This window comes from Bos grunniens, chromosome 8 (genome assembly GCF_055505025.1).
Source record: "Bos grunniens cultivar Pamir isolate PY7600 chromosome 8, Bosgru_T2T1.0, whole genome shotgun sequence".
Classification (NCBI taxonomy): domain Eukaryota; kingdom Metazoa; phylum Chordata; class Mammalia; order Artiodactyla; family Bovidae; genus Bos; species Bos grunniens.
Window position 1 is genome coordinate 96,724,220 of NC_141172.1, and position 13,366 is coordinate 96,737,585.

General features: G+C 47.2%; 1 protein-coding gene across 1 annotated transcript in view; it reads left to right on the forward strand.

Moving 5' to 3' along the window:
* The first annotated feature begins 7,008 nt into the window (after positions 1-7,008).
* LOC147367745 (uncharacterized) overlaps positions 7,009-13,366 on the forward strand; it is a 31,423-nt gene continuing 25,065 nt past the window's right edge. The window contains exon 1 of the mRNA XM_086414129.1: positions 7,009-7,086. Within this exon, the coding sequence (XP_086270255.1) occupies positions 7,009-7,086 (78 nt within the window). The remainder of the gene's footprint in view (positions 7,087-13,366) is intronic.

Sequence of the window (13,366 nt, forward strand, 5' to 3'; positions counted from 1 at the left end):
TATGCTTGCTGCTGCTGCTGCTGCTGCTAAGTCGATTCAGTCGTGTCTGACTCTGTGCAACCCCATAGACGTCTGGCAGCCCACCAGGCTCCCCTGTCCCTGGGATTCTCCAGGCAAGAACACTGGAGTGGGTTGCCATTTCCTTCTCCAGTGCATGAAAGTGAAAAGTGAAAGTGAAGTTGCTCAGTCGTGTCTGACTCTCAGCGACCCCATGGACTGCAGCCTACCAGGCTCCTCCATCCATGGGATTTTCCAGGCAAGAGTACTGGAGTGGGGTGCCATTGCCTTCTCCGGAGTTATGCTTACATTATGTATATTACTAAAATTAGCCCTTTGTTGATTTATGTGTCCAAATAATTTTTCCAATAAAACAATTTCAATTGTTTTAAATTTGTTATGGTACTTTTTGCCATGCAGAGGAAAAAAATTAGTTTTCATATAGTTGAATCTATGAAGCCCAATTTAAAATAAATGATTTTTGGTTTTGTGAACTTGTACATTTCCAACTCTAAGATTTAGCTCCCCAGAATTATCTCATATTTTATTCTATAACATTTGCAATTTTTTTTTCTGCTTAACTTTTAATTAATCATTTCTTACACTCTTTGCAAGAAACACAACATCACATTTTTCCAACCTCTATGTAATGAGGCCTGGAAGAGGACATGGCAACCTACTCCAGTTTTCTTGCCTGGAGAGTCCGGTGGACGGAGGAGCCTGGCGGGCTACAGTCTATGGGGTCGCAGAGAGTCGGACACGACTGAGCTACCCAACAACAAGCACAGTGTAATGCAGTGTTCCTTCAAGTGTTTTTCAAACTCCTCTCTTGAGACTTCTCATTCTCTTGCTCCAATCTCGCCTTGCCTCCCCAGGCCTCTTGTTACCTGGGAATATCCTTCCCTTTTCCTAGGTTGATGGCACCGTTCATGGACCGCAGATCTCTTGTTTGTTTCCTCCCTCGTTTTACTGTTGCATTTCCTTTTTCTCACCCTACTTCCCTGGTAGATCTTGGACACTTTTGAGTGTTATGATTTGGGGCAAGTATGTGACCTCCCTGACTCTCAGCTTTCTTGCCTGGGAGGAAAATGCCTTCTCTGCAGGATGAATTGAGATGAGGAAATGGAGAAGGCCTAGGACAGTGGCTGGCATGATGCAGGGGGTCAAAATGGCAGCCAGTCCAGAGCTAAACACTGAGGTAGATAATAGAGTGATTGGCACCCATCCTTCCTTTCTGCTCCTCTCCCACCACGCCCAGGGCTTTTTTTTTTTTTTAAGAACTTTATTTAGTTATTTTTTTTGGGGCTATGCTGGATCTTCATTGCTGTATGAGCTTTTCTCTAGTTGCAGTGAGCAGGCTTCTCAATCTAGAGGCTTCTCTCGTGGAGCACAGGCCGTAAGGCATGAAGGCTTCAGAAGTTGTGGCTCTCAGGCTTAGTTGCTCTGAGGCATGTGGGATCTTCCTGGCCCAGGGATTGAACCCATGTCTCCAGCATTGGCAGACGAATTCTTTATCACTGAGCCACCAGGGAAGCCCATGCCCAGGACTTTGACTCTTTCCATCTCTCACCCTCAAAGAAGGGTTTTATAGGCACTTACACCAAAGCATTCAAGGTATCTCCAGGAATGAGACTAGTTCAAGAAACTAAAAAAAAAATTTATTATGGAAAATCTCAAACACATACAAAACTAGAAACTCAATATAATAAGCCTCCATGGACCCAGCTACTGCATGTATCAATTCAAAGGCAAATTTATTTCATCTATACTTCATATATTTCCCATCCCCACTCTCCCTACATATAGATCTTTTGAACCAAATTTCAAATGATTTCATGTATGTTTCAGTGGATATCTCCAAAAGATAAGAAACACACACACACATACAAAGTACCATAACTGCACCTAAAAATTTAAAAATAATTTCTTAGTATTTCAGTGTTTTCAGTATCTCAGTGTTTCAGTATCTCAGTGTTTACGTTTTCAATCACATCATTATCTTTTAAAAAATAGTTGGTTTGTTCCAATCAACATGCAAATGAAATCCATGTATAGCATTTGGTTGCTATGTCTTTTCTGGATTTTTCTGCCTAAAATTTCCTTCTCTGCCTTTTTTATCTTCCTCTTGCAATTTGCTTGTTGTTGTTTTTCCTGCAAGTACTGTCCTATTATCTAGAGTTGGCCACATTCTGAGATCACTGACTGCAGCCCCAGGATGTCATTAAGCTTGGACGCTGGTTGTTCTGGTACTTTTGGTCCAGGGTAGAGAGCCAGTGCTCGGGCAGGACAGGGCAATCAGCTCAAGGAAATGCCTGTGTTGTTGCTTTTTCTGTCCCTTGTTACATCAGCGCCCTGGCCCTCCTTAGTGTCCAAGACTCCAGAGCGGTCAGTGAGCCAGTGGAATATGAGAAAGAAAGTTTTAGATCAACTTGAGGAAGGAGCTTCTTTTAGCTGCCGAATGGAATTTGAACCAAAGCGATGTCGAGTGACAAAACTGACCCTCCAATTTATGTAAGTCATCTTATTTAACCCCATGTGATCCTATGGCCTAGGTGTTATGAGACTATTTTACAGATGAAAAGGCAAGCTTAGAGGGGGAAATCTACATGGCCAAAATCACAGACTAAGTCAGTAGACATCTGACTAAGAGTCAGATGTTTACTGCCCTTTGAAGACATCCAGCAGAGCATAAACTGTCAGTTGGCAGGGGCACCCAGGAAGAAATTCAGACACCAGATGATGGATCTCCTTTCCTGTTCTACAGTGCTCGAACTTTCCATGTATCCACCTATCCACCCATCCCATCCACCCATTTATCCATCCATCCATCCATCAACCCATCTATCCATCCATCTATCCATTCATCACTCTTTTCCCTGGCCATCCACCAGCCATTCAATGAGAGGAATGACTCAGACACTGAACCAAGTGCTGGGGACACAGGAGTGAATCAGACCCAGTTTGGGTCCTCAGTGTAGTCAAAGTGAAAGTGAAGTCGCTCCGTCGTGTCTGACTCTTTGTGACCCTGTGGACTGTAGCCCACCAGGCTCCTCTGTCCATGGGATTCTCCAGGCAAGAATACTGAAGTGGGTTGCCAATTCTTTCTCCAGGGGATCTTCCCTGCCCAGGGATCAAACCCAGGTCTCCCGCATTGCAGGTAGATGCTTTAACCTCTGAGCTACCAGGGAAGCCCAATGTGGTTAGGGTCAATGTAAATACAAGTGGGGTGGCAAAAGATATTGGTATTGGGCCTTCCTACCATGATCTTTTCCCCACAGACATGAACGAAAGGAAGTTTGCAGCAGGGGTTTCTGACTGGGTATCAGAAAGCTTCTCAGAGGAAATGGCTCCCGAGAGTCTATTGGGGGAGTCATGGGAATCAGCCAGTCACGGTGGAGAGGGTGTTCCAAACAAAAGAACTGCCGGGGCAAAGGCCTGGAATCCAGGGAAAGTGAGCTCACGGGAGGAACAGCAAATGTTCCAGAATGGCTACAGCAGAGGGTGTGAAGGACAGGGATGTGTTAGGCCTTGGAGGCCCCAGGCAGCGTTCTTTTCCAAGGCCCCACCCTCACACCATATCGTGCATATTAAAATTCACCCACATTGCATATTAAATATGAGTTATATATAGTTATAGGGCCAGCTGCAAAGACAGTTGATTTAAGGTTACATTGAGACATTTAATTACACATGTATTAAACTTGGCAGCCTTCTTGTTTTATCATTTTTGGAGAATGTACCTATATATAGAAAAAGAGGCTCTGGAAGTAAATCTTTCTGTAGCTGTACTCACACTACCTAATTGATAAATCCGTCCTGGAGAGTGGATCGCTGTGGAAGTGAGTCTGCGGGTGTGGGGAGCTGCCATCCCCATAGGGTCATGGGCGTCCTGGGGGAGCTTCACACCAGAAGCCTTGGTGGCCTAGGACATCAGTGGGGAAGTCTGGAGGCAGGAAGCCCAGAGAGGAGGCCCACGCTGGGCCTGAGATGCGGGAGTAGAAAGAACAGACCACCTACCTCTCCCGGAGCTGGCATGTGTTTGCTGGCTCGATGCTTTTTTCTTATTTCTGCAGCCTGAACCTGGGTCCCATCCCTGGGCACCCCCCTCCACCCCAAGGCTGAATGCTTGACAGCAAAGGAAAGGGAGCCCTGCTTCCTCCAGAGGGCATCACAGGACTGCTTTTCGGGGGTGGGGGCCGCCGTGGAGCGGCTGTGCAAACACACGGTCAGGTTGACAACAGCAGTTAGGCTGGGCTGGACGCCAGCACCTGGGGAGGTCCCTGGAAGGAGCTGGCCGTCCAGGAGAGGAGGTGCTTGGCCTTCCAGAACAGGGATTAAGACTTAAGTTTGACTGAAATAAAGACCCCTGGGCATCCAGAGCCGGGCTGCTTCTAGCACCTGCGTGAAAAACACAGATTAATCAGATGCCTTATCTCACCTAAGAGGAAACTGAGGCCAGGGAGTGGTGCGGCTTGTCCCAGAGGGTTTCAGAGGCAGGTCAGGATTGTGGGGGCAGCTCTGTCCTGGCACTGGCCCTCCCTTAGTGTGGGGCTCAGTGCCCTGCAGTGTTCAGAGACCCTGCCAACCATAATACTAGATATTGAGCACTCGATATATGGCAGACACTTTGCTAAGCACTTTATATGCATCTTCTTTCATCCTTACCATGCCCCCGGAAGCTGGGTAATATGACCCCTATTCTCCCCACAAGAAAACAAATGCCCTGGAGATGAAGGCCATTCCTTGCCTTAAGTTACACAGCTGTGCTTAACTGACCTGGGGCCCCCAAAGATGTCTCTGACTTACTCCCAGTATTTAGTTTTAAATTTGAGAGGGAAACAGCAACGCCTCCTTAATACTTTCTAAGAATGTGTCATTGTATTTGATGAAGTAACTTTCTAGAGCTGGAAAAGGAATTCGCATACTATTCACATTTTCAATAAGGATGCTTTTGTTAGTTGATCCCTAGCCAGGAAGTCAAATTAACCAGGACACCTTCAGTTGGTTAATGGAGACGGCAGTACCAGCAAAGTGGCTTTGGAATGCAGGACACAGGGAAGTGCCCTTAGCAGAGCCCTAAATCCAAACGCCCAAATCCTCACGTTTGGGCAGGAAGGACCCTTAGAGATCAGCCCTTAGGGGTCCCTGGGGCTCTGAGAGAGACAGTGACCCAGCCAGGATCACAGAGCTGAGGAGCAGAACCCAAACTAGTACAAAAGCCTGAACTCTTAACCCTGAAGCTCAACCGTAAGCCAACAAAGGAAAGCACTGTGACAGTAATGCAAATTCAAATTTGCTTTTCCATTTCCCAGGACAAGTAAGCAGAAAAGGTGAAACAAAGGAGCCATGAGAACGTCCGTTTAAGGCACACAGACTAGAATTTTGGCTCTGGCCATCTTGAAGGCAAACAAAGGCACTTGAAGGATATCCCCCTCAGAGGAGCCTCTCAACATTCACTCAACAAATATTTACTCTGGGCACCGAGGAGACCACAGTGACCAGGATGTTCAAGGTCTCAGATCTCAAGGAGCTTATGTTCGAAGGATGAAGAGAGACTGGGTTGGTTTTTGGGTTTTTTTTTTTTTTAGAGGGATGCTGGGAGGGGGGCCAGTAAACACTGTATAAAAACTCTTTATACATATATATAACACTTTATATATATAAAGTGCTATGAAGACAATACAACTGAATAATATGATGAAGGGAAGATGGAGGGGGACGGTTTAGCAGTCAAGCAAGACAACTCTGAACTGAGATCTGAATACAGAGAAGGAGGAGTGTCCTGCTGGAAGCAAAGCATTCCAGTCAGAGAGAAGAGCAAGACAAGCTTGGAAATGTTGGCATGTTGGGTGTAACAATAGAAATACAACATGAGCCATGAGTGTAATTTTCAATTTTCTAGTAGCCACATTTTTTAGTGGAAAAAAAAGTTAAATTAATTTAAATATATTTAGCTCAGTATACAAACTTTTTTTTTTTTGGTGGGGGGCCGGGGGACTTCCCTGATGGCTCAGACCTTAAAGAATCCATCTACAATGTGGAGACCTGGGTTCCACACCTGGGTTGGGAAGATTCTCTGGAGAAGGGCATGGCTACCCACTCCAGTATTCTGGCCTGGAGAATGCCATGGACAGAGGAGCCTGGCAGGCTACAGTCCACGGGATCACAAAGAGTCCGACACGACTGAGCGACTTTCACTTTCAGAAACGTTTTTAGTAGTAAAATAATTACTTTTTCATACTGATTCTCTGAAAACTGATGAATTAGGAGTACATTTCAAGTACTCGACAGCCACAGCCTCCTCGTGGCTAGTACTGGGCAGGTCAGTAGTCGGTGATGGGTTCTAATGATTCTAAATATCTCACACAGATACTAAGAATCCCGGCAGAAGCCCCACTTAGGCTCTTTGGAGCTGCCGCCTCCCAGAGCAGGAGGCTGCACACAGAGGGGAAAGCTTCCAGGCTCTCCTCTCTCTCCGGGAGACGTCTTCCCTCCCTGGAGTCTAGCTTTAGAGAAGCCAGCGTCTGCACACATGGGAAAGCGGCGTGGCTGGCCCTGGGTCTGAAGCCACCTCCTGGGCCCTTCTCCCAGGCCTCGTTCCAGACATCCGTGTCCGCCCAAGTGAGATGGGGCCTCTCCGCCAGCAACCCGGCCACGCCCCTTGGACTTGGTTTTGGTTTTCGGGTGCAGACAGGTCTACATTCCTCCGAAGAGGCCAACTCCGGCATCATCAAAGCTGGTGAAATCAACAATAACAATCAGCCTGGACCTCGGCCTGCAGTTCCTGAGGCCGCCACGAGGGGCGCAAGCAGCAGCTGAGGCAGGTGCTGGCTGCCACCCAGCCCCTTGGCAGCCTCTCCTTCCCCACTTCTGTTATCCCAGGCTGGCTAGCTCGACTCAGGCCCCACCTCCCACCAACACGATGTTCCCTGCACCAGCCTCACCCAGCAGGGCTATGTCCCCAGCGGTTGCTAGGTTCCTTCATTTTCTAGGCCTTGGGCCTCTGCCAAAATGGCGGCAAAGGTGCCAGCTGTGAACCAGCCAGAAACACAGGAAGAAGAGTGGATGTGCCCCAGGAGGCCCTTCTTGGTGTGGTGTTAGGTGGAGACGGACAACGGTGCGTCCGAAGTCTGCACGGAATGATCTGGAGCCAGGAACAAAAAAGATTCCACTGTTCGGATGTTTTCATCTCGGAGGCTGAAATAACAACAGAGGCCTGACTACCCACGTGGTGTCTGTGGCCAGAACAGGACCCACATAATGATGGCTTAGATCAGGGAAGAGCCTTTTCCATCCCATGGGGGCAGTATCGTCATCCAGGCAACAACATCACTCTACAAACTGACGTAGGTCCACAACGGAGGCCTTGCGTCTGTCCTCGCCACGTTTCCATGTACTCCGCAGGCATCCCCTGCCTGGTGTGGTCATACCCTGACTGTTGGCAAGTGCTGGACTCTGAAGGGACCTAGAGTTAGCCTATCCCTAGAAGACCAAGAGATTAGCCCAGCTGGCTCATCAGTTCTTGGTTCACCCTCCTGCAACCATTTTTAAAAAGTTATATCGGTTTATTCTTGGCTGTAATGGGGGATCATTGCTGCATCTGGATGAGCAGTTGTGGAGAGGAGGGGCTACTCTTAGGCTCCGCGGTGGGGGGACGGGGGAGTGGGGGGGGGGGGTTGGGCTTCTCACTGCGGTGACTTCTCTTGTTGCCGAGCAGGGGCTCTTGAGTAGGTGGGCTTCACAGACTTAGTTACCCAACATCATGTAGGATTCTCCCTGACTGGGGATCGAACCCATGTCCTCTGCATTGGCAGGTGAATTCTTAACCACTGCCCACCAGGGAAGTCCCTCTCTCAACCATTTATCAGCAAAAGAGGGCTGTTTGGGGTTTCTGGTGGGAGAGTGATCCTATTCATCTTTCTAGAAAAATGTAGCTTCCACGTGACCATGCTTTTGCAAGAAAGCACCCAATTTAGGAATAGCTTACCTCCAACAGCCCTAAATGATGCCACAGGCCAGCTGACTGGAGGAGGTACAAGCTGACATTTTTAAGCTGAAGGGTGAGATCAGAGGAGTGCTTTCCTGGAGAGATTTTGGTTAGGAGGCTATGAAGAAAGCAAGTCTTGGTCTGGGAGGAGCACCGTGAGGAAGTGGGTCATGAACAGGAAAGTCAAAGAAGACAGTTTGGAAGGAGCTGAGGGAAAATGTAGGACTTGGAAAAGGGAAGAAGAAGTGAAGAGTTGCGTTTTGGTAAGTATCTTCAGGTCCCCCAGTGGTATCTGTTCCTCCTCTCCAAAGGATCTGCCTGTTCTTTGAGTGTATGTAGTCCTTGAGGTCACCTTCTGAGACAGGTTCTAATCCATAATCTCCATTCCAAATCCCAGAATGCTTAACAAATGCAAAAACACTTTTGTAACTTCTTCAGTGGTCAAATTCTAACTTGAAATATGAGTCCTTATCCCACTCAGTGTGACTATTTAGACTTTTGCTGCAAAAACTGTACAGTGTTTGATTTGGGAATACTGCTGCCGACTCCCGAGGGACGTTACGTAATCCTCAGTAGGTAGGCTTGTTACCTTTCTAAAATCTGAAACACGCTGAGCTCTGAGGCGCAGCTGGCCTGGAGGGTTTTAGGTAAGAGATGGTGATGCTAGATCATTCCCAGTTTACAAGGGAAAGAGCTGAGGCTTAGCAGGAGAAGCAACGTGTGTTAGGCCACAGAGGTGCCAAGTGGCAGATGGAGAATTTCAGCTCTGGTCCAGTTTCAGGTAAGGGATTATGCTTCCATGAGGCTAAGCAAAGGCTCAATCTGAATGGCAGGGAAATGGCCTGACTGGAGAGAAGATTGCATGGATCATTCATGGTCCACAGATGCAAAGACCGACTAGCTGACAATGAAGCAAGGGACTTGCTCTACTCTGGAGGGACTCTGGGATTTCTACAAGGCCAGCCTAGGATTTGGGCAGTGCCAGAGACACAGGTCTGAATCCAGAGAGCCACAGCTCATTTGCAGAATCACTCTTTCTCTCTCTGTATTAACTTCTTCTGTAATGTGAAGATGATATAATATTTGCCCCCTAGATTTGGTGTAACTATTACATGAGATGTTTGAAAGCAATTAGCATGGTGGCTGGAGCTTACTAAACATTCAATAAATGTTATCTGTGACTAATATTCTCAAAATGGAGTGTGCACACCTCTCAGAGAGTTCCAAATCTCACTGTGGATGTGAGAATATCCTTAGATTACCAGTTTTGTTTGTTTCCTAATAGTTTAAATCATTACTTTTTCCCCATTTAAACTATGTCAGAGTGAATATACTCAACAGTATATTCACTGAACAGTATATTCAACTGAACTGCACACTTTGAAATGGTTAAGATGGTAAGTTTTATGTGTATTTCACCACAATTAAACATTAAAAGAAAACTAACGTGCCACAAGTATATGAGGAAATTGAAGGCACAAGTATGTGAATAAAATATGGGAGTGACTTTCTGGCTATGTGCAGGGTGAAGAGGGGAGATAGGGACTGAATGTCCGGAGGGAGAGGCAAAGTTCATGAATCATAGATTGATGAGTATTAGAAACCCTTGTCGTCCCATGCTCCTGAACTTGGGCCAGATTATGGAGTTTGATGTGCTTTGTAAACGTAGGCAAATCTAAGTTCTACAGTGAAGATCCTCAGGATATGAAGGTTTGTAGCCACATCCATCGCATGTTTCGGGCCCTCTGCTGGGCCCTGGGGCAGACACAGGCTTCAGTGTGACCAGGTCCCCCGTCTCAAGGCTCTCCTGGCTAATGCAGGACATGAATGTGAAGAGAGAACACTTGCAGCCACTAGATGTGATCAGCAGCGCTGGGAGGTGTGTCCAGAGTTCAAGGAACACTTTGAACAGCTTTGGAGAAGGAAGCATTCTCTTTGTAAAGGGTGGCAGGGAGTTGGAAGAACATCCTTAAAAAGCAATAACTACACTTCCCTGGTGGTCCAATGGTTGAGAATCCGGCCTGACAGTTGAACACAGGTTCAATTCCTGGTCCTGGAAGATTCCGCATGCTGTGGAGCAACTAAGCCTGTCTGCTACAACTACTGAAGCCCATGCGCCTGTGTTCAGCAGCAAAAGAAGCCGCTACAATGAGAAGCCTGCACACCACAGTGAAGGGTAGCCCCCGTTCCCTGAAACTAGAGAAAGCCTGTGCACAGCAACGGAAACCCAGTTCAGCCAAACAACAACAACACATGAGCTTGGAGAAGTATGTTTCCACAAGTCGTGTGTGCATGCTAAGTCGCTTCAGTCACGTCTGATTCTTTGCAACCATATGGACTGTAGCCCGCCAGGCTCCTCTGTCCATGGGATTCTCTAAGCAAGAATGCTGGCGTGGGTTGCCATGCCCTCCTCCATAGGATCTTTCTGACCCAGGGATTGAACCTGTGTCTCATGTCTCCTGCATTGGCAGGTGGGTTCTTTACCACTTGTGCCACCTGGGAAGCCCACGTAAAGTATGTTTTCACTAGTTAGCGGTTCTCAAACTGAAGCATGCGTCAGAATCCCCAGGAGGACTTCCTGAACCCCACATTGCTGGCCCCCATGCTCTGATTCAGTAGATCAAGGGTGGGGCCCAAGAATTTGCATCTCTGACAAGTTCCCTGATGATGTGGTTGTCCCTGAGGTCCAAGGACCACACTTTGAGAACCACGAGGCTAGATCAAGAGGAGTGGACCAGGAGGCAGGGGAAGTTTGTGCAAAGACACGGCAGGGTAAAAAAGCAACAATTGTTTAGAGAGCGATGAGCAAATTTGTGAGACTTGAGCATGGTGGGTTGCCAGGTGCAGCTGATGGTGGACTTGTGTCCAAGCTTCAGAGTTTGGACTTGATCCTGGAAATGAAGGGCAGCTGAAGGAGTTTCTTGTGCAAGGAGGAACATGAACAGATTGGCCCTTCAGTGAGATCCTTGGGAGGGCAGGTGGAGTGGGGGGTGGGGGTGGGAGAGGGAATAGAGGCAGAGGGACTAGGCAGGAGGCTGGCACAGTGAGCCTGTCAGATCCCATTAGCCTTGGTCTTCTTGGCCCCCAAAGTCCAAACTGTGAATAATCATAAACCTAGACAAGCAGCAGTTCATATAAAAACAGCAGCATGGATGACCACTCATCAGTAGTAGGCCCCAGACCCAGCATTTTCGTTGCATCATCTCATCAGATCCTCCTAGCACCCCGTGTTCAGATGCTGAAATGGAAGCTCCGAGAAGTTCAAGACCCCACCCAGGGTTAGGACAGAGCTGGAATCAAATGCAGGAGTGAAGCGCATTCTCTCTCCCCCTCCACATGTCCGTACGTCTGGACTCCTCAGGGGCTTGGCGTGTTCCTCCGGGGGCTTTGTGTCTGTGTGTGCTGTAAGGGCTCAGTGTGTGGTGTGGTTTGTGCTGGATGCTGTGATGTGCTTGCCCCCCTCCCCTCCCACCTGTCACGAGGTAAAGGGTTTCCGTGGATGTCTTCACGGGGATGGAGAGAGCCAGGGAGAAAAGATTTTCCTGGGCATTCTACTCCCCCCCAACCCTGGTTCAATAAGTCAGGTGCTGGGGGAGAAGGGTGTCACCCTGCCTGTCAACTCCACAGACATAACTTGGAATAATTCTCAGACACTCCCAGGTCAGTGGAAGAGAGCATAAAGCCCACCCTGCCAAGATCCCAGGGATGGTGAGAACAGTAAGGAGGGTTCATTGGCAGGTAGAAAGGACTTTTTTTTTTTCCCTCATGCACTCAAACAACTCAGTGAGGAAGCAGGCAAAGAGAGAGATGCAGAAGAATGAAAGAAAGGATGGCAGAGAAGGAAGGACTTGTGGACTGGGAATGAGGAAAGCTGAACTCAGATATCTTAGCTGGCTGTTGACTCTGGGCAAGTCCCTTCCCCTCTCTGGGCTTCCATTTCTTCAACCAGGACAATTGGGTAGATAGATGAAATTATCCCTAAGCTCCCTTCCCGCTTTGACATTCTATGCTTTTCCTCTACAAACCACTTGAGTGTGACTTTTCCAGGAAAACGTCAAACATTTCAAAGGGCAAGCTGCTCTGTTTGCCAGGCATCTTTTGTCACTCTTCAGCTGGTCTTGTCTACTTTCATGTCCAGGGGATTTACTATGATGTATAGATTTTCTTATTTCTCCATCAATATTTCCTTGTTTGCATTGGTTGACTGTTGCAGAAACAGGGCGCTGTTTTTCTAAGCAAATATGCAGTCCCATGCCAACAGGAATATCCTGTTTACAAGAGCCTCCTTTTACAAGGTACCAGCTGTTTGAAAACATTTGTGTATTGCCACATCAGAATAATCTCCTGATAAGCAACTATTTTTTTTTCAAGTAACATAATTTTCTTGAATGTGATCATTACAGTGCTATAGATCCTCCTTAAACAAGAAATATCCTATGTAATGATCATGATAACCTGTTGCTTCCTCTCTTTCTATGTTAGTTTGCCTGAGCTGCCATGTAAAATGGGTTTCCCAGGTGGTAAAGAACCCACCTGCCAATGCAGGAGACACGGGTTTAATCCCTGATCCGGGAAGTTCCCACATGCAGCAGAGCAACTAAGCCCATGCACCACAACTGTTGAGCCTGTGCTCTGGAGCCCATGAGCCACGACTGCTGAAGCTGTAGCACCCTGGAGCCCAGTTCCCCAATAAGAGAAGCCACCGCAATGAGAAGCCCGCACACTGTGACTCGAGAGCAGCCCCCTGCACTTCAAAACTAGAGGAAAACCAGCGTGCAGCAACAGAGACCCAGCACAGCCATAAATAAATATATAAAATGATACATTTTATGTGTATTTTATCACGATTTAAAATAACATACATACAATAAAATCCTTGCCTCTTAGGGCAGAGTTGAAAGAACACCGAATCCTGTTAACAAGAGCTTGGGGTACCTGTGTAAATGGGTCAGAGAAACACAGAGCAGGGCGTTTGTTCTTTAAAAACTGAACGGTCTGAAGGTTTCTGGTAACTCGTTTACCACTTTAAAACCTGAAGTTTAATCTTTTCATTGACAGGATGGTCCTCGTTCCTACCTCATTTCAGGGAGCTTTATGACTCACCAGACAGATGGTGGTGAAATTGAAAAACATGTTTACAGTTTAGGTTTATTACTTCATAAAACTGAGGATTTTTAGGTGAGAGAAAGACAGAGAGAGGCAATAGTTCCTAGCAAGGAGATTCCCCCTGAATGAACCATCTCGATCGTTTTTAAACACCTCCTTTTGCCCCAGCTATTCCAGGAAAGTACCAGATGCAAAAATGGCCAGTCTTTTGCATCTGAAAGTTTTTATCATCAGAGAGAGAAAAACAGAGATTCAGACAGAAGTCAAAGTGATTTG